The following is a 27385-nucleotide window of genomic DNA, read 5'->3' as shown; positions in this document are numbered from 1 at the left end:
GAGGAAAGGAAGTCATTAAACAAGTGCAAGCGCACTGAATGAATACATAGCTTTCATGTCAGTATGGAGGTAATGCAGACTGTTTCTCAGAAGCGTCTTTTTACTCTGATGAAGAACATGTTTTCAGAGATGTGTACAGAGATGAACTTGCAAGTTTCGTGGAGCTTATGTGCATCAATATATGCATGTGTGAAGCATATTCAGACTGGTCTTATTTCCTTAAGAAATAAGAACAAAAACCAGATGACAAGATTGTTTTCCTTTTTCTTACCTAAATATATAGCATGTTTCTGTTTTCATAGTCTCATAATGGATACTATTCTATACTATCAAGTCTGGCAGACTTAATATTATAAAATGCTACTGGTATTAGAAATCAAATTATTAATACTGTGCTCTTGAGTTCTTAGAGTTTTTGTACTCCAGTGCTTTGTTTCTTCTGTTATTTTTCTACTGCAGTAGAAAAGAAAGCAATGTTTCTCTGCTTAATATTGGATGAGTTTTTCTTTAATGTAAACTGAATTGCACACAAAATCATTTACCTTGGCCTGTCCTGATGATTATTTGTGTAAGATTTATCTTAAATGCAGCAAGTTACTAATTAGTGACCTTTGTGGATCTTTCCAGATAAGATGTTATCTTGCTTTTATTAGGTTGGACAGCAATTCATGAGGCATCTAATGGAGGATTTACTGATGTGATCTTAGAATTACTGAAAGGAGGTGCCGATGTTAACAGCAGAAGTCTCTGTGGTGTTTTACCAATACATGATGCTGTTTCTGGCAATTATTTGGAGGTATACTTTTCTTTTACGTAAGATTTCCTAACACCAATTTCCAGCAGAGGGTCAGCAAAGCAAAATCCCCATTTCATTAAAGTTACAAACACAATTTTAGTGTAGGTTTGCATTTAGGAAATAAACCAGTATTCTTTAAAGTGATGAAAATTAGAGAAAAATATTCTTCAATAGTGACAGTTGAAATTGTACAGTTAGTTGACTTCTTTAATTCAACAGACAAATCATAAAAATTCAGAAACACCCTGTGTTTCTTTGTCAGGTTTGGGCTTCTTAAAAACAATATTAAAGTTGAACATTCTCAATTTATTGATAGTTCAGTGCTGCCACAGATGGGAGTGATACACTTTGCACTTAAGAGAGAAGAAATAGTATGCTTTAGTGATATAAAAAAGTGAGTTAACAAAGTTCACTGATAAATGGGACAGTTGTTTAATGCAATACTGTTGTTTACTGCGTAGAGCAGGGTCCCAGCTGTAAGGAGGGACCTCCTATTGAGTCATGATTTTTAGAAAGGACCCCCTTGCTTTCTAAACTCCTTCTCAGAAGGCTAGATCCAGATTTCATTCCAGACTCAGTCAGCAGTTTATGTCTAAAGGACTGTATGTACACAATCAGTCCTTTCTGTCACTTAGCTAAGATTTTAAAGTTTAGCGTCAATTATGGAGAATCTGTTGTGACAGGAATTTCTGTGCCTCAAGGAGTAATGCTGAGATATGTTCCTACTCAAAGGAAGATGCTGGTGTGCAGCCCATTACTGTATGAGAGAGCTCAAGGGGCCCTGGGCTGTGCACTATTTATGAAGTAAGGTGATTGACTTACGGTTATATTTGCATCCCAATAAGATGGCTGGGTCACTGTTGACAGTGCCCTTTTTACCCCCAAAGTCTGGAGTAGGCTGGATGCATCCATCACCACTACCCCTGGTGGTTGTGGCTTAAGCAGGAGAGGAGAGTAGCACCTAACCATTACGACCCCTGTCATCAATGGGACATTTATTTACTAGCTTAGCTTGCCCAAAGCCCTATCCTACCAAACTTCAAACATTTCCTGAGATGGGGTAACCACAACTTCTGTGGGCAGTCTGTTTCAGTGTCTCACTAACTTCATTGTAAAAAAATTATTTTTGTAAAGAAAAGATTCTGGGCTTGTTGTTTAAAAATAAACAATTTTTTATTAACTGGTCCCTTCCAACCCAAACCATTCTGTGGTTCTGCAAAACAGACTGTTTTGGTTAGAATGGACCTGCAGTGATCATCTAGTCCAGCTGCCTAATCCCTTTGGAGCCAACCAGAAGTTAAATCATATTAACATTGTCCAAATGTTCCTTAAACATTGACAGTCTTGGGACATTGACACCTCTCTAGCAAACTCTTCTAGCACAGCTTAGACCCATTCCCACTCATCTGTCGCTAGATCCCAGGGGGAGAAGATGGGTATCTCCCTCCTCACTTCCATGCTTAGGAAGCTGTAGAGAGCAGTGAGGTCACTGAGTCTCCTTTTGTCCAAACTAGACAAGCCCAAAATCCTTAGTGGCTCCTCACAGAACACATCTCTCATCACTTTCACCAGTTTTGCTGCCCTCTGGACACATTCAAGGGCCTTCACATTCTTCTTAACTTGTGGTGCCCTGCCCTGCACAGAAATAAATAAAATGTTCTTTTGACAGAGTGAGTTCTGGGGAACTGAAGTATAAAGATGACACCAAATTTGCTCAAGCATACTTCTTCTATTTCTGTCAGGACAGTTCGTGTTTCATCATATTTATCTTTTTCTGTGAGCAAGGGTAAAACAGAAGGGATGATTTCTCAGGCTTGGAGCCAAACTATGAGTAGGGTTCTTGCAAAGGTATTATTCAGTATTTTGGGGGAAAACCAACAGAGAACATCGTGAACTTTGAGTCAGCATTCTTGTTCTGATGCATTTTCCTACTTAACTGCACTCTGAGTGTAAGAAATAAGAAGAAATGCTAAAGCTGAGAAGTCATATGTATGGAAATTCTTTTACCATCTAAGGTCTGACCTCATCAGTACTTTCATACTATCTGAATTTGGCAGGGTAGATGATTCCACTGAAGCCACTAATCTGATTTCCACATTTTGCGATTAAGCAAACTTGTAAGTTTTTTGAAATGAGGAAAAGTAATTATCAGTACATGAAACCAAAACCAGTGTTAAATAAAGAAATGCACTTCTATTCTGCACTTTGGTCTTAATGCAATTGACCAGCTCCTTTTAATTTAGATATATGATGTTTTGTAATAGTTCTGTATAACCATAAAATCACAAAAATTAGTACTGTAAAAATTACGTGTTTTGTGAAAATGTTTGAGTTATGTGTTTTAATGGAAAAATGTAAGAAATGTAGGAAAGAAATCTGTGAGAATAGCCAATTATTTGTTTTGTTTAATTTGGATTGCAAGTATAATGATTGATTACTTATATACTCTCTAGAGTATCTAGAGAACATGTATTATTTGTGATATTAGATATAACACATGTAGTTGTATACTAAGTCCGCAACAAGAATTACCACAGTACAAATAACAAAAATGCATAATAGGCAGCCAGGATTCTGCTGCAGCATGGAGCAAATCCCAATGAGAGGGATGGTTCAGGAGAAAGTGCTTTGGATCAAGCTTGTGATGAAGAAATGAAAGAACTGTTGAAGTCGTATGGTGCTATGGACTCTGTACTTCCTGTTCAAACTGTTGAAGTTACTGGTATGTTAGTTTTGTAATACAAATCATAGGATTACCTTGTAGCCTTAAGGAAAAATCATACATTCAAGTATGGCACTGATATTTTTAATTCTGTTAACTGTTGAATGCTGTTTATTTATTTATGTATTTATTTACAGAAAATAGCATGCGTGGATGGGTTTTGTTTTTTTCTGAGAGAATGAGGTAAAAAGAACATATTTGGATATCCAGATTTTTGTTATTATCCATATTTCCCTTCACAGGAAGTTTTGAAAGTGGTAGCTTTCATTTCTCTGTGCTACCTAATTTTGATCTCTTTTGCCTATACAAGATACTTTTCATTAGTTGATCTGCCATAGCATCTTTTTAGCCTATATTAGCTAATCCAGCCTATGATGCTCCTGCAGATTAATTTTAATTTTTTTTTTCTTTTTCTTAATTGTGGAGAGGGGAAATCAAAACGTCATTGTTATGACTGCTCTAAAAATGATGATGCAGCTTTGGAGACACAACATGAGAAATACAGCGTGGTAAGTATAGATTACAGTTTTGTTAAACTGCTCTGTGGTGTACAACTGCATAGTGACATTTACTGACTGAAAAATGTATAAATATAATTTAAATAAATAATCCATTGAAATGTGTGTAAAAAAAGCATCATGCAGAAAGTTATAGTAGATACATTGTGGTTTACATAGATGAGTATGTTTAAAATCACCTCTCTCTGTTCATAATTCCTGTGCATTCAAATTTATTGTGGAATCAGTAGTCAATACTGACACACATTTCTTTTTGCTTATTAAAAGCGTATCTGAAGCTTTTAATCACATTTCCAGAATGGTTCTTTTTGAAACAGTAATAAATTGTCATCATGATTATGAAGACATTTAGATATTGTTTATCTTAACACAAAACAACAAGGAAGGTTTTCGCACAAATTGTTAGCTTTTCCTGGTGTTTGTAACCTGTTTACATTGTCTAGAGGATGCTGTCATGGTGAAATTCAGTGTCCAATCTTTGCTGTGCACTCAGAAGTTTCTGGAGGACTCTGAGCATGGACTCGTTTGAAAGCCACAGCAAACCCAGGCTGTGACAGCCCCTTGCAGAGCATGTTCTTGACACTATGTACCTCTGTCCTACCAGTGCCCCATTGCCTTTACACAGTAATTCCCAACCTGAGTTTCTTGAGTTCACCAATACCTAAACTGCATGACCTACTTGACTTGGTTCTACTTCTTGTGGTAATTTCTGTGTTTGTTAACAGGAATCTGTTGCTGCCATACAGGATACAGAAAGGAAGCAGGAAGAACTGTTGCTGTTTGAGTTGAGCACTTCGAAAGATGCAGGTAGACATAAATTGAGGTGTTTCACCTATTTTAGTGGGTAAATATCTTTGGCAATATAACTGTTTTTAAAACATTATTGCACATAATATATTTGAATCTCCTCTGGAAAATGAAGCTTCAGAGAATAAGATTTTAATAACACTTCCCAGGTGTGGGCCCTTCCCGAAGTACTTTCTGTAGCACAGGAATGAGTATTATGACAGAAGAGGAAGGCATGTCATTTGGAGGCATGTGTCTTAAGTCAACCTAATTATATAAAAAGGGATTATTAGATAAGAATGCATACTTCTGGCAGCATCATTCAATTATGAGCACATGAGCCCCTGCATGATCAAGAACAGCTATGTCTGTAGGTAAAGCAGCAGATGCAGCATTTTCATTCTGGTGTGGCTAGACTTCCAGGAGCATAAAATAATTTATGAGAGGAAAAAAGAGAATTCTTTACAGCAGACAATGTGAATGATGGGCAGTTTCAGAGATGCTGATGCCCAGAGGTGTAATTTGTTTTAGGCTATCAAATCTGAGTTCGGAATAATCTCAAGAATTTACTAAGCGACAGTGGCTTCTTAGGTGATCATGATGCTGCTGCTGTGTAGCTGTTGAAGTCTATTGCATCCATGCCATGATGCTTCAAGAGGCATAGCTTGCTGCCAGAATGCCTTTGACCAAGGTCTCTCTCCCCAGCTGCCCTTGCCCATCTAGGCAGGGCTGTTTAATTGGAGCATCTCATATTCATGAAACAGTTTTGCTTCCTGACAGAAAGAAAGGGTTTGTTTTTGAATTTATATTCCTAAATACAGGCTGAAGCTTTCAAATGTATTTACAAGTAAATTTATCCCTTTAAAAATAAATTTGAAATACGGTATTATATGGATAGCTTCCAACTCAAGTTTATGGGGTATACACTGTTAATTAAAATAGGTATTTTCTTGAAAAATGTTTGACAAATAGGTAGATTGTACAACAGACAGACGCCTGTGTGCAGATATCAGTGCAATTTCATGAATGAGCAAAAAGAACTATCAGACTTCTTCTCTTCTAGGGTAATCAGACTTCTCTTGTTCAGGGTTATGAGAGAAATTAACATGGTAATCTGTTACCACTACTGACAAAAGCATTAGTAATGTAGCACCTCTTAAACTAAGTCATAATCATTACTATTGATAAGGCACGAGACTGAACTAAGACAAAAGAAAGTAGACTAAAATCTCAAGGTATTTCCATGCAGTGAAATCTACTATAAATACCAAATACAAAATTCCTATTAAACTGCCTCAATAAGAGCAATATTTACATATTATCAAGTAGGCAAATACTGATAGGTACTGTTAAAAAGGTTTGGGGATGCATTTTACAAATTCCAGTTTAATATTGTAATTTCTCATTTTTCTGATGATGTAAAGCTTGTATTGACTTTTAGAATTTCAAGAATTCGGTTACAATTTTAGCAAATTATCCCAGTGGTATCCACTGGTTGTGACTTCTAACCCTCATTTATATGTCTAAGAGACAGGGTGTATAAAGAAGAATTTACAATTGCTCTTCTTTATCATTTAACTTGATAATATGAGTTAGAAACTATGTAAAACTGAGACAGATATGCTTTCACCTTTGTATCCAAATTGAAACAGTCTAAATTCATTAAGCTATTTTGTAATAGTTCAAATGAAAGTTTTAGGCACCTTGTTAAGATTGTTTAAATTCTGCAGGTAGCCTCAATATAATTGCCATGTTATGTAGCTACTTGCAACCCAAAAAGCTTGAAAATTTTCAGGGCTTATCATCCATAGGGCAGTTCTTTATTTTATACCTTTTTCTCTTAATAATTTCCTAAACAAGATACTTGCACTTCAAAATTTTCCAGTACTTCTGCTAATTTTTTAAAGTTAAACTTTTATTTAATTCTTCCTATAAGAATTTCATTAAAAGTGCTCCAATTGTAAAGAGCTACCAGCATGCATTACAGTGTAAGGTACTGCTCTAGCAGTGTCTTATACTTTGGCTATGTATTTGCTACCCTGAAATGCTATTAATGAAATTATTTCCTACTTCTTATCACCACCATAATTTTGATTATTTCAAAATATTGAACAGATGTGTATATCCAAAGGCTGTCTCAGATACAAGATACTTTGAATGAAATACTTGCAAAGCAGAAAACAGAGAGGGATACCCTTGCTAAAAAATACAGGTAAGTAGAACACAAGGATTGTATTCATAGAGAGCTGTTCTTTGCAGTTGTAGTGATAGAAGTTGTTAGGAGCATGTAGTGGCATAAAAGTACATCTGTGTGGTTTTCATTCTGATTTTTTGGAAGCATGATTGGTATTGGCTTCAGTTACCTCAGTTACATGAAGGAAGAACTTCAGGATTTAGCTAATGCATACTAATCAGTTGCTGTACTCGCAGTGAGCATTAAAATTAGGTAGTGAATGATACAGAGTGTGTGGAAAAACACAAAATCACGGAATATGCTGAGTTGGAAGTGACTTACAACGATCATTGAGTCTAGCTCTTAGCCTGCACAGCACTATCCCACCATGTGCCTGAGAGCAATGTACAAGCACTTCTGTCAGGCTTGGTGCTGTGACCACTGCCCTGGAGAGCCTGTTCCAGTGCCCAGCTACTCCCTATGTGAAGAACCTTTCCCTAATATCCAACCTGAGCCTCCCCTGACACAAATTCAGGCCATTCCCTTGGGTCCTGTCACTGGTCACCACAGAGAAGAGATCAGTGCCTGCCCCTCCTCCTCAGGAGAAGAAGATGAGGACTGCAATGAGGTCTCCCCTCAGTGTCCTCCAGGCTCACAGACCAGGTGACCTCAGCTGCTTCTGATACGGCTTCCCCTCAAGGCCCTTCAGCATCTTCATGGCACTCCTTTGGACACTCTCTAGCCTTACATGAGGCTGTTGTGACACCCAGAACTGCCCCCAGCACTCGAGGTGAGGCTGCCCCAGTGCAGAGCAGAGCAGGACAGTCCCCTCCCTTGCCTAGCTGATGACCCCCAGGACACGAGTGGCCATCCTGGTTGCTAGGGCACTGCTGACCATGTTCAGCTTGCCATCAACCAGGACCCCCAGGTCCCTTTCCATGTTGTTGGCCAGCCTCTCATTCCCCAGTCTGTCCTTACATCCATGCTTGCCCCATCTCAAGTACAGAATTCATCACTTTCCTTATTCAACTTCACATGATTGGTGATTGCCTAATCCTCTGATTCATTGAGATCTTTCTTCAGGGCCCTCTGTGCTCTCAACAAGGGGGTCAACAGCTCCTCCCAGTTTTGTATTGTTAGCATACTTGCCTAGTATCCTTTCCAGTTCTGCATCCAAGTTACTAGTGAAGATGAAGTGAAGATGTGAAGATGTTTAAGAGCGCAGAGCCCTGTGACAGGACACCAATCCAATGTCACCCCATTCACTAAAAGCCCCTGAGCCTGATCTGTGAGTCAGTTGCTCACCCGTTGTGTGATGTATTTATCTGGACATTTTGTCCAGAGGATCCTGTGAGAGCTGGTACCAAAGGTTTTACTGAAATCCAAGAAGATTACATCACTTGGCTTCCCTTGATCTGCTAGGTGGGTTAGCTTGTTTTAATAGTAAATCAGGTTTGATAAGCAGGACTTTTCCTGTCGTGGAGCTATGATACCTAAGCAGAAATTAGGAAATTGGGGTATAGAGCAATTAAGTTCATTTTGCAGTATCATGGAGGAAAGTAATAGCAACTCAAGACGCTACTTGGAGTGTCCCTGACTCTGATTTGTTTCTTCAGCTCTCCTAGGTTAGGTGTGTTCAGCCAATTGCCAACAAGAGCCATTTAAAGAAACAGCTTGAAGCAAGCATGCAGACATTAAATTTTTGTGAGAACAATTAAAATGTCAGCTAGAATTGTTCATCTTAGTGTGAGCATGGACTGTGTGAATTAGTAGCTCTCAAAAGGCCCCTTTTTACTTCCTTCTGAGAAGGACTCAAGGTTGGTCATATGGTGTGCTCTCCTAACAATGCAGCATCCTATTCAACAGATGCTTCTAGGCCAGCTGATGAGGATGTTTCCATTCTTGCTTTTGTGGGCAGGATTTGTTTGGTCATGTAAAAGCAGCAGCATAAAACTTTCAGGTAGTCCCATGGCAAAATAAAAAGGCTGGTTGAGCAAAGAGACTGAAATATTTATGTCACAAGCCAGCTATAAAATGTTAGAAACACATATTACACAGATTTTTTTTTAGAAAAGGATTTTATGAGGAGTTGGAGTTCAAAATCATCCTTGTGGGCAAAATAGTGACTGAGTTAAGAAACAAGGACAGTAAAATTAATAGCAACAGAAACTTATCTGTTTTCTAATATTGAGATTGAGTCTGTGTTCAGGAGTGAAGTGATAAATATTTCGGGGTATTGCAGATATCCTGCAGCTAATGTAACAGCCATCCATTAATTGTAATGAGCTATATTCCAAATCACATTATATTTACTTCTAATTATTTTTATAGTCAACATCTTATTTTAAATTAATTGGCTTATAACTTTTGTCACACAAGCCATAGAAGATCAGGAGGCATCATCACATTTTCCATATTCCAGTTGTTCAGGTAGTTGGCCCAGAGAGAGATAGTACTTATATTTTTCCTTTTCTGTACTTAGCTATAGGTACTAGCATCTTCTCTACTAAGGTACTAAGATATATCTTTTACCTGAGGAAAATTAACAAAAAAGAAGTATTATATCTGTTAGTGGCGTAAGTTACTTTGTCATTTTAGTCACACTGTCTTTGCCTCTTCAGTTGCATCTTCTTCTGTACTTGTATAGCAGTAAAGCAACAAAACTTCCCAGAGCAAAAACTGCTAGAAAAGTGTGTGGAAGCTTCACTGGCCTGTGTAAAAACCCATAGTTGTCATGGATTACTCAGTGATTGACTGTATGCTGATATGTTGATGGTACATGCACATGAGATACCAAGCAGTATCACAGTACAGACAACAATACTCTCAAGCTGTGGTTTTTCTGTCCTTGTTCTGAGACATCTAGTCTTAGTGTACCTTTGTCCTGATCCCCTCAACAGTCTTTGAGGGTATGGTGTTACCTGCCATGGCATCTCTGCAGTAGGTGGCCTTAAAAGCAAGCCATACTGCAGTTCCGTTTCCCACAACTTGTGTTACTTCTCTGTCTTCCCAAAGTGGTGCTAGACTTGTAGTGATGCCGCTTGTCTCATGAAGGGAATTAGGAGAAAATAGTGTTATGCTGAGTTGATGGCTCTTGTACCAAAGAAAGTGGGGTAAATAAAGAATTCCCTTCCAGCAGAAAGAAGGTAAAGTCCCCTGGGGAAGGGGTCTCACAGGAAGGAGGCTCATTCTGGGAGTAGGGTCTGATGAAGGTTCAGCATTCCTAGATTAGAGGCAATGTCCTAAACTGTTCTGTCCTCTTTACTTGAAGGTCATGTGGCATTATTATATTGGTGGCTTTATGAAATCTTTTGTTGGGTATGCCATAAAAAAATCCTTAGTATCATCCTTCAGGAGCTCATCCTGAACTCATTTTAAAAGGCTCCAAAGTAGACTTTTGAGACATGGGATTCAATATGCTACTATGATTTCTGGTAATAAAAGAGCAATTGGTGATGCTACAGGCACAGTTTTGATTCTTTGAATTAAAGGCGGTATTGGAGTATAAATCCTGTGAATTAAGGAGTGGTATAGCCAAGGCTATATCCAGAGTTTAGATGATTAACATTCTAATTCTATGGGATTCCCACCTGCATCTTAATTCTGTATCCTACTTTGTTATTCTGCACTTTATTGTTCATAAACTTGGGATTTGAACATTAAACTTCATACATGATAAAAATATTGTTCAAATTTCAAATGTTGGCAGATTTCAAATGTTAAAACATATTCTTGTTCTTTGTGAGTTATGTCTATTAACTGTTTTAATTTTGTATTTACAGTAACTCCAATGTCTTTATTTTTTTTATTTTCTATAGGGCTTCAGTGGAATCGTTTAAAAAAGGTACACTAAGAAAACAATTAGTTAACCTTGCTTCTAGTCAAAAGAGCCTGTTGACTGTTGCCCAAAACCAGGAAAAATTAGTTCAGAAATTAAAAAATTACAGAAAAACAAATAAAATGTTCAATTCATCATCAGAGAAGCAAATCTCAAACTTAGTTACTCTTCATGGAAGCAATACAAGGCGAAGTTTAACTGCTAATGAAATCATGTGTCCTAATTCAGTAACACTTAGTGTGGGGCTTGGTGCCAGCAGGCCTAATGGAAACAGAGTAGAAGCACATGTCTCTTTAGAAAATAGATTTTCAGCTCAGGAATGCATGCAGCATCCACACATCTGCTTGGATGAGACAGGAGCAAATAAAGAAGCAATTACAAGCAAGGACGCTTCTGATTATGCTTTGGCATCTGAAAACAGAGTAAGAGAATATGCCTTTGACAACATGTCAAAGCTGACAAATGCTGCAGAAGTGATGACATTGCCTTCAGAATCTACTATTTCCACTGCTAAAACAAAGTGCTCACAGCAAAAAGACAATTGTGTGGCAGTTGTAGGACAAAGAAACAGGTCTTTGAATCGCACTTCAATGACCAACACATTAAATATTGTAGAACCCCAAAGCACTGTTGTCAGTAAGAATGTCTATCAGACAGGTGTCTGCAAGCAGATTCTTTCACATGAAGATCTGCACAGATATGTGAATAAGAGAGAAGCTTTCCAGCAGCAACAGCAGCCACAGCAAGAAATTTTATTATCATCTACAAAGAGCTTCTCTAATACTTTGCAGGAAATGGTCTTTCAGAATAGTGAGAATTCATTTAATGCCAGCCTGATGCTTACTAATCTTTCCTCAAATACAGACTCTCCAGCAAATATCAGTGAGAAATCTTCACAGAGTTGTGGTAATCAGGAATGGGAACAAAACCAAGTGAGATGTAGATGGAAGAGTAAGAAAAAGCATAATTTGATAGATCTTCTTGAATTGGGGAGGATAAAGCCTGGAGAAAATGTTTTAGAATTCAAACTGCAGGTAATTGTTGAGAAATGATAATAGTAATAATAGTAATATTAGCGGATAATGAAAATAACCCACACACTAAAACAGGAAACAGCAGTTCTCATGGTTTCATCTGCATCTTCATCGCTTACTAGTGAATATTTTTATTCATTGGTTATAGATAACTGTTTTCAAGACAGTTGTCTGTGATAGCAGCTTGATGCATGTAGATCCTAAGGAATTATAACTGAATGCTGCAAGTACTTGTGTTTGGCATGTAGAGAAGTCAGTGATCTTTACTAAGATAAAAATGACACTCATTTACGTCTTGGAAGACAGTGCTATGGAAATGAAAATTTAGAAGCCAGTGTCTGTTGCACTGCAAAGAGATGATCAGTAAATTTCCCTTCTTTATCATTGTAGAGACGTATTTGATAACAACATATAGCTGGTACATAGTCGTTACTTAAGGTTAGCTTTGGGCAGGCAGAATGCAATTGTTGAGCACTGTAGACCTAGGTTGTGAAACTGTGAATTTATAAACTCAGTTGAGTGCTCATTGAAATATTTGAGTTAATTGTCTTAATTTAATTCTTAAAGCAACCCCAAGCCAGTGGATATGGTAGGAGATGGTTCAGTATTATCTGGTGCATCATTCTCTTCCTTGGATTGTTTAACCTTATGAATGATAAGTGACCTTACTAAGTTCTAACAGAGTTGATCAAGAGTTAATTGTTGCATTATTTAGTCGTGTTAGTCTGAGACCTGAGACCAATATGACAAAACCATGACTTACTCAACTAAAACAGTTTATAGCAACCATAAACAGTGCTTCAGCTATAACTTGTGCTTCTGGAGAGGTGTAAATGTTTGCAGAAGTGGGCTGTGTTAACATTACGAAAGAGGCATTAACAATAAGTTCGTTTGTACTTAATTTTGTATAAGGTAAGGCTTTTAGGTTCCTCCTAATGCATGTAAGTCATATCCCTTGATAAAAGTGAAATTTTTGTGCAAATATGTTTTATGTTTGACTGGTTGCTGAAACTTCACTCTGACATATATGTACCTCACATAGCAGTTTCTTGTTGCACAGATTTGCCTCATGTAAGTGCCTGAGTTCACTATTGCACATTAATTTATTCAAAGTCTTGTTATGTGTAAGAGGAACTAAGACACAAATATTGCTCTGGCAAACACACATAGAGAGATTTGTCCTCTGATTGGATAAAGCATCTTATTCTGGTGGAATAAATAATTTTATTTTGTACAGTTTTTGATAGTGACATTGGATTAGTTAACTTTTTTCCAGAGGAAAACAGAATTAGCTGCAACTTTTCAGCTGTATTGTTCTTTGGCATTTTTCGTGTTTCAACTTATATTTGTTAATTTATGAATTGAAAATATATCTCATTCTTTTGTTTTAGGAATTTAGTCATAAAGCTACACTCTTGAAGAATGGCAAGATCAGAACCAGTAAAGGACAAATACTGCAGAATCCAGTTCAGTGGGTTAAAGATCTACTAGGAAGTGATATTTCTGTAACATGGAAGTATGTGTGGAATAAGGTAGGCTTGGTTTGATTCCCAAAGTTAGCAATAATGAATGGCTGTAACAGGTTTCACTAATCTAGTTCTCCTTACTGTTATTAAAGCAAAAGAGGATACAAGCCTGAATTTTAAATATCTTCTCACTTTTAATGAAGGAGCAGCAAAGAAAGTGGCGTAGCTACATAGCTGTATAGTGATGAACTTGTCGTGAATGTTGAAAGAATGTGGAATACTCACACTGTAAGCTAAAAGGGATTTCAAAGAGTAGCTTTAAAGATGATTAAGACTGATAATGAAAGCTGAAACATAGTTTGAATAAAAAGGAGCAAACTTACTGAAATATCAGGGTATCATGCATGACTGTTGCAAAAACACTGGCAGAGTTTAAAGGGCCTTACAGATGGGCTGTATTATGCTTGGGTTTTTTTTCAGTTAGAATTCAATTTTGCATAATTTCTCCTTGATCTTGACAGATGCAGATTAGGCTTACAAGTGCATAAACTCAGTTTTAAAAGGAAAGTGAAGTTTCTACACCTGTCAGAAAAAAACTCCCAAAAATACTAATTAAAACAATCAGTTATCCATCTAGATTTCTTTTTACAGGTTACATATCTTGGGACAGAACTGTCAAAATTTAGTGTTGGTGAAGTGTCAGTTTCCAGTGACCTGGAGTTGCCAACACAGAAAGGAAATCCTTTGGGTACGTACCGCTTAAAATCTAATATTCTTTATAACTGAAAGCAGCAGAAAGTGATTTCTAAAGAACTTAAAACCCAAAATTCCTCTATTACTTTCTTTTTTTTTTCTGGGGTATATGGTTCTCACTGATCTTGATGTTGAAATGTAATTAATGCCAGAACTTGTACATGAAGTCTAAAAAAGTACGCTTCTTCCATTTGTTGTGTGAAGAGAATAGTTATTAATGATTTGGTTGCTATGTAAAAAAAAAAAAAAAAGTAAAACTTTATATTAAAATATTTACTATAAAGTGAAGTTTCGAGTAAGCTCTTTTAATACTTTTTTTATTCAATTGCCCAAGCAACACTAATAATTAAGAAGATACTTAATTCTCTAGAAATAAATAGTCAAAAGAAACAAAGTGCATTGATACGACAAAATGACACTGAACATTTTTTTCAGAGCTGCTTATCAAACTTAAGAACTTGAATCTAATTTTGATAAGCAGTGTATTCTCAGGGAAACACAAGTCCCTTTGACAGCCAGTTGTACTTAGAGTCCACAAAAGCTGTTGGGCTTTTGGGATCATTTCTGTTAATTTGATAAGACACTCCACTTCATGTGAACTGGGATACCAGGGTTGGTCTGTTTTTAATTTAGTGAAAGTAAATTTAAAGATAATAGTTCAAAAGAACTAACTTGGTATTCAAATTACTGTGTTCTACTGGTATTTGCTTCAGGCTAAGAGCTTCTAGATGATGAGTCTATTTTCCTTGCTTCAGTAACCTCAGTTTATACCAGGTGTAAGTGACTTAAATCTGGATTTAGTTTCCAAACTTTTTGTTAGGCCTTTGAAAATTTTGCTAGTTCTTCTGAATTATTTGTATTGTGAAAAATTTATGATAAACATTGTAACTTCTAGAACAGAGAAATCAATTTATTCAAAAACTATTCTTAACAAACAAAAATCAGTCTGAAGATCAGCAAGTGTTTTTCCCAAGTAGTCCAGGGTCATCTAGAAAAGAGTATTTAGGGAAGTTTTCTGTGATATGTGATTTAAGATGACAGTAGCCACTGCCTAATGATTAGTCTTAGATGAGAAGCTGAGGAAGGGAAAGTCAAAGTGTTCTCAGTTTCAGTTAATACATGGCCAGATTTGTAGGACATTAATCCTAGTCTGATACAATTTAAGGCACTGTTTAATATGCACTGTTGTTTTGTGAGTATAGTTCTGGTCATTGGACAGCCCTCCAATGGTTTCCATGCTCAGTTCATGAGTTAGCTTGTTCCAAGTGCTTTTTCCAGCAGGTACTTTGCCTGCAGCCAGCCTGCTCAAAAGCAGAGGAAAGTTTGCTGGTGTGAATGTGAACTATTCTGTACCACTTTCCTGGGGACATTCCCAGGCACTCTTCTATCTTTCTAATATGCTTAGGTCCTGTGTGTATTATATAGTAGAAGTTTTTTCTGCTTTTCAGAGAAATAAATTTCTTTTTTTCTTTCTGTATTAATGATTTTTTTTTCTGTGCATCCCAGAGCATTGTTAAAAAAGAAGACTGGGGCCTGGGACTTTGAGCAATTTTGGAGGAGAATGCTATTATTTTTAACACCCCTCCCTCACTCTCCTTGTAGCTTCCCATACCTTGGCCCAGTGTTCATTGAGCTACTGTATGAAAAGCATGGAGGAGTGGGAAGAAAATGATATATGCAGTGGCTATACCTAGCCATCTTGGTGTAGAATAGAAAGAAGCAGCTACCAATGAAATTTTTGTACAGCTCAGTTTAGGAAGCTTGTCCTAGGAACCTCTACCAAATCAAGGCCCCTTGGCAAGAAGAGAAGGAGTTGCTGTTCTGTGACAGCTAACATAAGAAATGATCCAGTTTTTCAGCTTGGTTGAGATTTATAAGGTGCTTCAATGTTTGTATAGCATCAAACTTCTAGCTACCTTAGGAGTGTTAGTACAAAAAACTTGAAGAGCCCATGAAGTAAAGCAGTCCCAGACCCATGCAGGTATTTAATAGAAGCATTAGAGATTGCAATTTTGGAATTCGTCATCTAAATCCTAACTAAATTTCAGTGTATGTATCTTCTTTGAGTCTGAGTCTTCAGTCTCTCCTAGGATCATGCTAGCAGAAAGCAAGAATTACTGTATTCAAGCCTGAGTGAAAAGTAAACATTAAGCAAATGAGCAGTACTTTTAGACTATCTGTATGCAGGAAAACAGAAGAAACAGTTATTAAATGACTTAGAATTTCTCTGTGCTTTCTGATACTTGTCATAATGTTTGTTAAAAATGACCAAGAATAACAAGGATTCAGAAGCAGATGTCAGCTGAAGAACAGATTTAAGTTGTAGAGCAAATGTTGGTGTTTATTTCACATTGAAATTTCAGCAAAGTGGCTTAAAAGAAAAGCTTATTCAGTTGTTACAGTAAGTGTGATGTGCACATCCATTTTGCAGATTGCTATTTCAGGAAGACAGCCTTTGGAAAACAGCATGACTAGTCCAATTCTTGTGATCAGGCAATCCCTTACTGCCTTCAATAACCATTAGCCACCTGTAAAGATTAAAACAGCTCTTGTTCACCTTTAGTTCATGAAAGGTCCCAAAGCTGTATGGAAGAAGAGTGTTTTCAAGGGAATCCAAATGATTTCTTAGTGGCTGAACCGTAAGCTGTTTTGAAAGGTTTATGTTAGTGTTATTTCAGGTATGGAGTACTGAATTTTAAACTGAACTCAGGAGGAATGCTTGAAAGCAAGTGAGAAAGTTGTGCTATGACTGTACATGATATGGATATGTTTCTGTTTTCATTGAGGCAAGCAATGAAAAACATACATTTAGTAGGCTACTTTTCAAGTTAGAGTTTTGCAGTGTCTGTTGTAATTTTGCCAAGGAAGACATAGATTAAAAAAAAAAAGCCAAAAAACAAGCCCCAATCATCTTACAGCAGCAACTGCTGGGTTGGTAAAGGAGCAATGGAAAGTTTGCCTTTACATGTGTTAGGTGATATAAGGCTAAGTGAAAATACAAAGAAACAAATTAAGAAAAATAAATAGCATAACTTCTCTGTGCATTAAACCATCAGTGTTAAGTGATGCTTCTTGTTCTTCGAACAAAAGTATCTTTTCATGCTCCCAGGAAAGAATTTTATGACAAGGAACCACCAGCACTATCAGAATCCTGGTAGTGGCTCCATTGCTCAGCTTCTTGGGAGCTTTGACCTGAGTAATATGCAGCCAAACACCACATCCCTGCCACAAACACAAGTTGTGAGAGCTGTGTGCTGAAGTAGAAGCAGCTGTTGCCAGGGAATTTATGAGTAAGTGTTTTTTAGCAGTCTAGAAAACCTAATGGTGAATGCAAGGGCTATGCAAGAGATATGAAAGGAAAAAGAAAAGTAGGTGGCATGGAATTGATTTGTGTGTGGGAGGGAAAGAGTGTTGGGGAAAAATGATTACACTCCTGAGGGTTTAGATTAGATTTAAATGACCCAATAGCAGCGTTTTTCAGAGCTCAGTATGGTTTACTCTCCTGTGTCCAAATTAGAAACATTTTGCTATTTTGGTGTAGTTAGCAAAATAACTTCTTATCATTTTAAGTGCTCAGTTAAATGTCTCAAAAAAATAATAGCATGGAGAAATATCTTCTGGGTTTAGATGGAGAAGTATGATACATAAACAGTGCTAAATAATCTTGTGTAATCTAATTTAAAGGGTGATGTGGAAATGCCTCTGAAGCTGCTTTGACCTTTGTGTAGTTGACCAAGCTTGTAACTTTGTGTTTTCAGTATTACATTTTGACATTGATTGCTCATTAAACCCTGTCTGTAATACTTATATGATTTGAACAGTGCCTATTGCACTTCATTTGGTATTTTTGCCTCTACTGCCTGTGATTACACTACGGAGGGATGACCCTGACTCACCCCCATGCAAAGTTAGAGTGATCAGCTCAAACCCCAGTGCCAGATAATACTGCACTGGTGAGGGTAACAGTGCCGAGCCAGGTCTGCTGTGAGGGGCAGTAAGACAGAAAACAAAAGTGGATCTAGTCTTTGTTGGTCATTGTAAACTAAAAGTGCATCCACATTTTAAAGCAATTCTTAATGCTTCTGTACATAGGCCCTACAGCTACCTTGCAAAGAATTAAGCTGAGAAACCTCTGGAGAAATGCTTTGTTATGCCTTTTCTTTTTTTTTTTTTGTAGAAGCAAACAGGCTTAGTATCTTAAATGGCAGAATATTTGGAGGAAGGTGGTCTGTAAAGTTACAAAAAATAGATTGTGTAGTAGATTGCTACATTTATTTATATCAAAAAACCCAGATTGAACTGTTCTTTGATGTTAATTTAAAAGCAACAAAGACTATGGTTTATAGAAGTTACATATCTCTGCTGAACAAATGAACAGCCACATTGACATTTTCTCAGATATGCCTACTATTTGTGTTCTGCTTGCCAAGTTAATGGTCTTGTAGCATATATGGTCATTGTCACCCTACCATCTAGGTGCTCAGTCCTGAATGGAAACAGTTACAGCAACAGTGTAGAGTTATAGTGTAGCAAAAGTAACCATTGACAGTGTAGATAATGCAAAATCAAACATACATATTATAATAAAAATTAATAAACTCTAAATTTACAGGAATGTTGATCCATGTATAGATTTTGGTCATACCTACTATAATTACTCTGTCAATTGAAACAAAAAAGCTGCTGAACATGCAGTATAATACTTAAAAATTGATTCACCATCTCACTTTTGACATCTCTGCCTTGCAGATCTCAAATCTTCTCTGTGGAGGTCTAAGTAGAAGCTTCTCGGGTTTCACAGTCTGACTATTTTTTTTAAATAAACTGTAAAAAGTAAACTCCTATTTAAGAAGGAAATTCCTTTGCAAGCATCTCAGGATGAGTGCTTCAGTGAATCTCTTAAATGAAATTTTGTAAGCGTTATGAGATGGCTCATAAACCATAAATGGATTTACTGCATTGGTTTGTCCTCTAGTTCTGTTTCCAAAGAACTAGGCACATACACAATGCCACTGCTGTTTTACTTTGTGCTAAATAAAATCTGAAGGTAAATCTCAGCTGTGTAAGTTGGCTTTGAACTAGTTTACTTTGTGCACTTTACTAGTCCTGGAAGATGGTAGAAGGGTAATTCCTTTCAGTTTTCTTGATAGTCATCCTGTCATGTACACCAGTACAAAGTTGTGATGCTGAAATGGCTGACTGAACAGGAGAGCATTTCAATCCACGTGAATCATTCCATTTAATGAAACTTAGCTATTATATGTGTCAGTACCTAAATAAGTGTAAAATCAAGCTACTAGAAAACACTGTATATGCATATTTGCAACAGTCTTCCATTATACTTTAAATTGTAAACTTTTCAGGACCGGGATCTCATACGCATATTTGAACCCTTGAAAATACTTTGTAACGTAATCCAAACAACAAATCTAGCCCATTGTAAAATAATATATTTTGTGCTGTACTGTACTCCACATCAGAACCCCAGGTTCTGGTTAGGCTCAGACAGTTATGTCAGAAACTACTTTCACTAGAAAACTTTGCTATTCTTTTCTTCATGTTTCTGAAGGAAAGCAGGAAAAGATGATAAATAACACTAGTGGTTGAAAGGCCAAGATGTAAACTGAGAACCCCAAGTTTATTATTTCTGACAAAAAAAAACATGGCTTAAGGAACTTGATTCTGTATATCTGAATTTTTGGACTGGGTATTATTGAAGTAGTAGCTTATCCTACTATTAATAATGGCAACAGTGATGTGAAAGAGAAGTACTTGAAAAATTTAAAACCCCCCCCAGCAAACAAACCATATAAAAACAAAAGCCAAAACCCTGATGTCTCATGTATATTTTTTCTTCCTTCCCTATAGTAGAATATTCATCAGCTACACTATGTCCCCATTAATGTGACTCTAAAAGACAGGGAGATTAACTATATATTCTTTGTATTTTGTACTTGGAAAGAAAAGTGAGATTGTAGACAAAACTGTCTATCCATAATATTTTTCAATCTCAGGGGTATTTCAAGGTGCAACTATTACACTGTTCTCTCTTCTTTATGGCTTACAGACAAAATACTTGAAAGTACTTTTTAGTATTCTAAAGTTCCAGGCATTTGCTTTACATGCTTACATGCTTTACAAAGAAGTGTGCAGTTCTGTGTGCAGAATTTACAAAGCAGTATTTTCCAGTAACTGCATACCTTGGCTGAGGTATAGGCTTCCTTCATCTTGCTTTCCGAAATCCTCTACCAACTGTTATTTGACTGTCAGCAGGGTAGGAGGTAAAATGTCACATGATTGATTCAGACTTGAGCTATGTGGCTAGCAAGAGCCAAACAAAAATCACTTTTCAGAGGGCCAAAAATTATGGGCAGGCAGAGGAGGGTGGGGGAAGAAACAACTATCAGGGACTGCACGCCACGGAAGCCAGTTTTAAGTATCTACATCTGCATTTCTTATCTGTAAACCAGATTTTTCTGAAATTGGAAAATTACTTCAGAAGAAACCAGATGATACTGTGATTGCACAGAATCATAGGATAACATGGGTTCAGTGGGACCTTTGAAGGTCTTCAGTCCAACCTTCTGTTCAAAGTAGATCAGTTTCAAATTAGATAAGGCTGCTCAATGCCTTGTCCAGGCAAATTATGCATATTTTCAGGGATGGGTATTTGTATGCTTAACCATGCTCAGGATTAATTTTTCCCCAATATCTAGTTGGAAACTTGCTTGTTAAAACTTTTGCACCTTTTTTTGATACAGAAATTATGGTCTCCTAAGAAGTCCAGCTTCTGGACTTCTTAGGAGAGTACTTAAAACTGACTCCTAACTGAGTGCTTTGAACATTGGCTTTCTTTTTACTTTGTGAAACAAGTGGTAAAAGAATCCTTTGGTAACAGACCCATCCTCCTACTTAATCAGGTGCACTATAGCATTTTCATCTGCTTTGGTGGTCCTGTGGAGACTGGGAAAAGACTGAGACAAACAGAACTGTTGTAGATTATCTTCCTGGTGCACGTCTTTTCTTGTCTTACTTATGAAAGCAATAAGTTTAAGGCAGTGTGGGACACATCAGCCTTCAAGAGGCGCTGGCTTCTGCCTGCTGCTTTGCTTTAGTCAAGACAGGCTATTTTGATATCACATGGGTAATATGAGGTGGAAATATTTAGGAGATTATCTGATGATTTTATCTTGGGAAGTGTTCAAATTTTATCTTTTTTTTATCTGTTTGGTGTTTTTTTCAGGAATCACTTTTAACAAAGCTACGACACAGCTTTTAAACAAAACAATTCAGTCTTTCAATCACCATGTGATAATAGTGTAGGAGAAGGCTCTAGAAGTTGTTCTGAGGTTGTACATAAAACTCAAAAAACAACTGCTGTAGGTTTTACCAGTGCATGAAAAACAGGACCTGGCAGTTTTTCAAAGGGCTGTTCTGACCTGAACTGAAACTTGATTTATAACTTGTCTTCTGTTTTTTTCCAACCTGCATTTCAGTCTGTTGTAAACTGCAAGAATTTTAAAGTGTTCTGGTTTTAATTATGCAAGTTTGGAGCTGGAACTTTTTATGCACTATCTTGGCACATTAATTTCAGGTTTTCTAAAATGGTTAGAAGTAATTTTAGAGAACCATTTTCCTTTCAAGTGAGTATACAAGTGAATAATTATTTAATCAAGCCTACAACAATAACATAGTAGGTTAAAAAGAAAGAATCGTATGCTGGAAACCTACACCCTCCCAGTCATACCAAGAAGTAGTCTCCTACAATTATTTTTAAAGCAATTTTTGGGTCCTTTAAGAATGGATACTAGTATATGCTTTTGTTGATGTTGAGTTCAAAATCATTAATATGTATATTTAAATACAATGATGGACTTAATTGAGAAACTGAAAGGTCATCTGGACAGCTGTGTGAAAATATTTTTAATGGAAAGTATTTTTTAATAAGAAAAATTGAACCAGCCATTCTGTTTTATTTTAGAAGTACTTATTTTATTTTATTTATTTATAAATTCAGTCTTGAAGGTAAATTCTTTTATGGGAGGATGTGCACAGTTCTTGGTTAGTGTTGGCATGTATGTCAATTATACTTCTCTCACCTTTTGGGCATAAAATCATTTTACATCTACAGCAAAAAGGAGCTACTACAATGTAAATTGTCATTTTGTTTCTCTGAGAGAGTATTGAAACATTGCTGGATTTCTACAATACATAGGCGGACTTGCCTTTGAAACATTGTTAAATGAATAATGTAACAATATCTTGATGCACCAATCTAAGGTACCTGAAAAATAATAATTCAGTGTACATCACATAATAAGTATATGTCACATAATTTGTTACTGTGTAACAGCCATATACCCCAGGATATGTAGGAGAAAAAACAGTTAACTCTATAAGAACATGATGTAGGCAGAAGATTATTGGAAAATAATATATTCGTATTACTTATCTGGGTGATGCTCTAAAGAAGCCTATAAAGCAATATTTCTATTTTACATTTTTCAGACATTTAGAAACAGGTGAACTATTAACTGTGTGTCTTGAAAAAGCATAACATCTTTGGGTTCATTTGTGGGAATAATACTTTCTATCATATGAAACATAAAGTAATTTAAGAATTCAGCATAAACCTTGAAACTAATGCTTTAGAATAAAAGGCATGAATACTTGGTCTCTAATTATACCTGAGTCCTTTTACTATGCAGACACAGTGCAACAAGAAAGGCCACTGTTAAGGAGTAGTTAGAAAGAAGAATCATTCTAAACAACTAATATTTTTTTCTGCTTTATGACATTGCTTTTGCCAATATCATTGGATACATAAAGAGACCTTGAACTCCCAAGGAATACTATCCTTTATTGATTGGAGAAAAAAATGTTACTTTCTCAAATACACAATTTTATCTAGAGGGAATGGATTAAAATAATGAATTGTGAAATTATGAATTAAATTCCATGTTACTGCTATACAGATTTCAGTTATAGGGAGATGGTGAAGTGAACCTATAGATCATCCATGATGAGTCATGCCTGATATGTGAAGAAAGAAACCATAAGGTGAGGTACTGTCAGGAGGTGCTCTATGTCCTTCTGGCACTGTTGTAGCTGTTCTATGAATTTCCTGGTCATTACAGTCCATTAAGGAGCTTCCAAACTGAAATTATTTATTTATTATTATGATGCTATAAGTAATCTTTGATTTTTTTTTTCCAAAGGTCCATAATAACCAATGCAAAGAATGCAGTGTGCACGATTTAGGTCACTTGATAAATTAATTCTTGGAAAAAAGGTACTTTTAACATTGGGATGGAGATGAACACAAAGCATCACAATGCAGTTAGTCAAAATTCCTGCTAGCCTCTATTTTATAGTGGGTGGACACCACTTTCACTTTAGGTGTCTGACTGACATGATTGATCTGTTCATTAGAAGAAGATGTCTCCTTACTGACTGGTCTGTAAGGACAGAGACTGTGGGCTCCAGCGTTTACAAGAGAAAAAAAGAATTTACATCCATATCATATAAAGTGAATCAAGAACTCTGGGGAGACTTGAAAAAAGTAAATGCATTTAGAGGAAAAAAAATTATTAAATTACTGGGAAAACATTATGTTCTGTCAGATGAAGTTCTGGTCTTAAAATGGCAATCTGTCCACACACATCTCTTTTTCCAAAATACCAGGTCTCAAGCAGCTTTTCTTTCCACTTGATAGATCATGAATATAATTTTTTTAAAACCTGAAGAACACAAAAGGCAGTTACTTGCTTTCAGTGAAGCCTCAGGAAAATATTAAGTAAAATAAGTTCTTGATGTGTCTGTAACAGAAACCATTGATATATTCTAATCTCAGGAGAGAAAAAGAGCTATATATACCCGGCCATGTCTCTGGGTTAAAGGGAAATAAGGCATAGGAAAGCTTTCGTTTCAGGCTAAACTAGAAAAAAGCTCATATTCCTCTAACTGAGATTTCTTCTTCTTCCTTAATAATTGTAGAATATAATGAACCAGTACCATGTTGAACTGCCCTGGTGAACTTTTCAGCTTAGTTATTAAATTTCAGGTGTTAATCCAGATTCTAATGTCCAGGTTCAGTGTGTAAGGTAATAGGTACACTTAATCTGAAAGAAAAGTTATTTTCAAAAGTATCACTAGCACAGGCAGAATTACTGTGCCTCAGTCCAGTAGCAGCCTTTATTTAAAGATTCAGAAGGCACAAAAATGTTTATATGAAGTGCTGGCTGAGGCCTTACTTGGTCTGAATAGACAGTGCCTGTTGGAACCCTTGAATTGTGACTGATCTTATTCTAAGTTCTTGAGGGGAGGCCCAAGAAACTTTGAAAGCTCTAAAGACAGATTTTTTGTTCTATTAATACTCTGCTGTGGCAGAGTTCAGATCAAATGCTGTCACATTTAAGTGTGTTGTTCTTAGATCTTCTCTTTGTTTACGCATTTGTAACTAATGTCTAGCCTGTGTCTAGGCTAGTTGTGCTGAACCAGATCCTTTTGAGTCTCAGAAGAATAAAATCTCCTGTGGCTTTGCCAGATAATGCAAATCAGTTAATCTTTCCCTCAGATCTGATAATCATCATTACCTGTTTTATAGAAGCATTTAAAATGGATTTACTGATGCTTGTAAATTTACTCAAATATGTTGCCTAAACTGCAAGAGCATTTAAATTCTTTTACAGATAATTTACACCAGTAAAATAATTGTAAAATACATAACCCAGTTTTTGGATACTTCCTGTACTTTCTTGCTTGTGAAAAAAATAAGGTGGATACTAGTGGGATTTTTAAGGCCTGATCTTTCAGGAGCTATTTGAATGATCAGAAAATGGTGACTCCGCACTGAAGTGACAATTTTCTCTTCACTGACTAACGCTTATGCAACTGGAGATTATAGTCTGACATTTGTGTAGTTGCCATTAATGGAAATTCTGCTTAAGTACAATTTTCAGATTCTTAGCAGCCACAGTAGACAAGGACTGGTAGAGATGCAACAAAATGGAAACACAAGTTGAAAATATTTAGAGTAGTTTCAAAAATGTAAGATTAAAATGGATGCCTTCAAAGACAGAAGGGATATTGATAAGCAGGATGGAAAAGCTATTAAGAGACAACTTGTGTTTTCCCCTTATTTATGGAAAAAACCCTCTCATTCTTATATTCATACTTTATCTTACTGTTCCTGAAGATGATAGAAGACTGACAGAATAGGACAGCAAGGGTGGAAAAGCAGAGAAAGGCCCGGCTTGTGTGTCTAAATTTACTAAATTTGCTGCTGTACCTGAGGCACTGAGTTTTGGATAGGAACAGCAAAGGAACCTTTATTGGCTGCTTACAGCCTCTAAAATGCCAGTCTTTTTTAAGGGGATTAGAGTTAACAGTCAGCAGAGTGCAGGAAGAAAACATCAAAGTGGATATCAGAAGATTAAATATAGTAGCAAAGGGAGAGAGAAGGAGAGAAAGATTTGAGAAAGAAAAATGCAAAGGAAAATAAATCATTGGTGTCAGAGGAAGAAACACGGGAACCAAAATACTGATTCATACCTACTTGGGAAAATTACTGACTGTGGATATAGAAACTTTTTTATCAAACACTGGTGTCAGAACTGAGAAAAGTAGCTTTAGGATATATAAATTACTGTGATTTTGCTAGATGTTGACTGTTATCTAAAATTACTGAGAAGTCGAGAATATAGACATTAGATATGTTAATTATTCACTTAGGTAAATTACAGATGGTGGAATACTGATGTTTAATCAACAAAATGTTAATCAAATAGGTAAAATATAAATTTGCCACAAAGGAATCAACAAAGAAAGCTGTTAGCTGCTGCTGAGAAAGGTGACTTCAATATATGTATTTGGTCTTATCTCTCTTACACTTCACATTTGAGTTGAGAATTTTTGGTCAGTAAGTTAAATCATTGCAGTACAGAGAAGAGCCTTTCCAAAGTAAGAAAGTAGCATCTTTTCTCCAATTATGGTCTGTCAATACAGGATGTTAAATTAGTTACAGGCTTTGCTAAGAATTTTCCTTCTACTTACATACAAAATGTGGACATTCCAGAACAAAAGAAAAGCATTTTTTCAACAAACTAGAGCAGGCTGAAGTCATGCCTACCATGCCATTGTGTACTCAGCATTAATGAAAATGTTTAATCTCAGTTTCTGCCAGTTTATTTTCTTTTTAAAAATCCCAGGCATACTTTAAGATCATTTTTACCTGAAGTTGTCTTTAAAACTATTTTGTGATTTTTTTTTTTATCCAAGCATTCCTTGTACCCTTTACAACATCACTTCTAAATGAATGTATAAGTTGGCTTCTTCTGGTGTGACTGACTGCTGCTTCATAAGTGTGAGGAGTGTTGCGATGTAACTTTCCACATAGGTCTAGTGTGCAACCTGCCCATCTTTGTTGCTGTCAGTGATACTTAAATATATTTCAGACATCAGATCATACATTTTGTTCCATTATGTACTGTGGTATGTGTACTGAACATGCACTGAGCTTGTAAGACACACAAGACTATTTGCACCTCAGAACACCAACCTCTCTCTTCAAGCAGCAATTTGCTACTTGGCTGGCTTTGGGTGGTGTGCTCCTGGAACTGAGGAAATGGCAGGGAAAGCGTCACCAAGACATGGAATTAAAAGGTCTAACACTTGCATGTAGCACTGTTTGATTTAGCACTGGCACCATTGATTTTGTCCATTCAGTGAGTATACTTTGCTTGTTCAGTGTAGGTGACAGAACTGAAAAGTGGTAGTAACAAAGACAGACTCTTGGGATGGCATATGAGAGCCCAGTAATAAGTACAAGCTAAATGGCAACCTGATGTCACTTCAAACATGTTTTCTCTGCCTTTTGACAAAAGTTTATCTTGACTGATCTAATAATCCTGAAATGTGTATCCTGATTTGCTTCTTGAGGACACTTGAGTGTTGTTTGGACACAATATTTTGTTGCGGTTTATTGTTGCGGTTTGTTGTTTTTTTTAAGCAGAAACCATCTCCACTTTCAGGAGAGTTCTCTCTCTTGACACCATCTGCTATGTGTAACAGTTCTGCGCTGACTGGCAGTTTTCTGTGTTGGGCTGGTTGTGGCAGCTCAGAAGCTGTGTTACTTTGTGCAAGGATACTGAAGGGAGAAAGTGGGGATGAAAGATGTATGAAAGCAAGTAACTCTGAAATCTGAAGTTCCAAGTGCCTTTTTGAATCTGTGGTGTTATGGATCAATGTCTTCTAATATTGCTTACTGGTGGAGCTTTACAATGTTACTGTGTTACTGTT

General features: G+C 36.5%; 1 protein-coding gene across 3 annotated transcripts in view; it reads left to right on the top strand.

Moving 5' to 3' along the window:
- Nucleotides 1-27385, top strand: part of ANKRD31 (ankyrin repeat domain 31) — a 64481-nt gene that overhangs the window by 34967 nt on the left and 2129 nt on the right. For all 3 annotated transcript variants that reach the window (XM_059874018.1, XM_059874019.1, XM_059874017.1), the window contains 8 exons: nt 654-796; nt 3359-3518; nt 3945-4027; nt 4762-4843; nt 6938-7034; nt 10814-11867; nt 13259-13399; nt 13985-14081. In XM_059874018.1, coding sequence (XP_059730001.1) covers nt 654-796; nt 3359-3518; nt 3945-4027; nt 4762-4843; nt 6938-7034; nt 10814-11867; nt 13259-13399; nt 13985-14081 — 1857 coding nt within the window. The remainder of the gene's footprint in view (nt 1-653; nt 797-3358; nt 3519-3944; nt 4028-4761; nt 4844-6937; nt 7035-10813; nt 11868-13258; nt 13400-13984; nt 14082-27385) is intronic.

This window comes from Haemorhous mexicanus, chromosome Z (genome assembly GCF_027477595.1).
Source record: "Haemorhous mexicanus isolate bHaeMex1 chromosome Z, bHaeMex1.pri, whole genome shotgun sequence".
Lineage (NCBI taxonomy): Eukaryota > Metazoa > Chordata > Aves > Passeriformes > Fringillidae > Haemorhous > Haemorhous mexicanus.
This window is presented reverse-complemented; position numbering and strand designations above follow the sequence as displayed.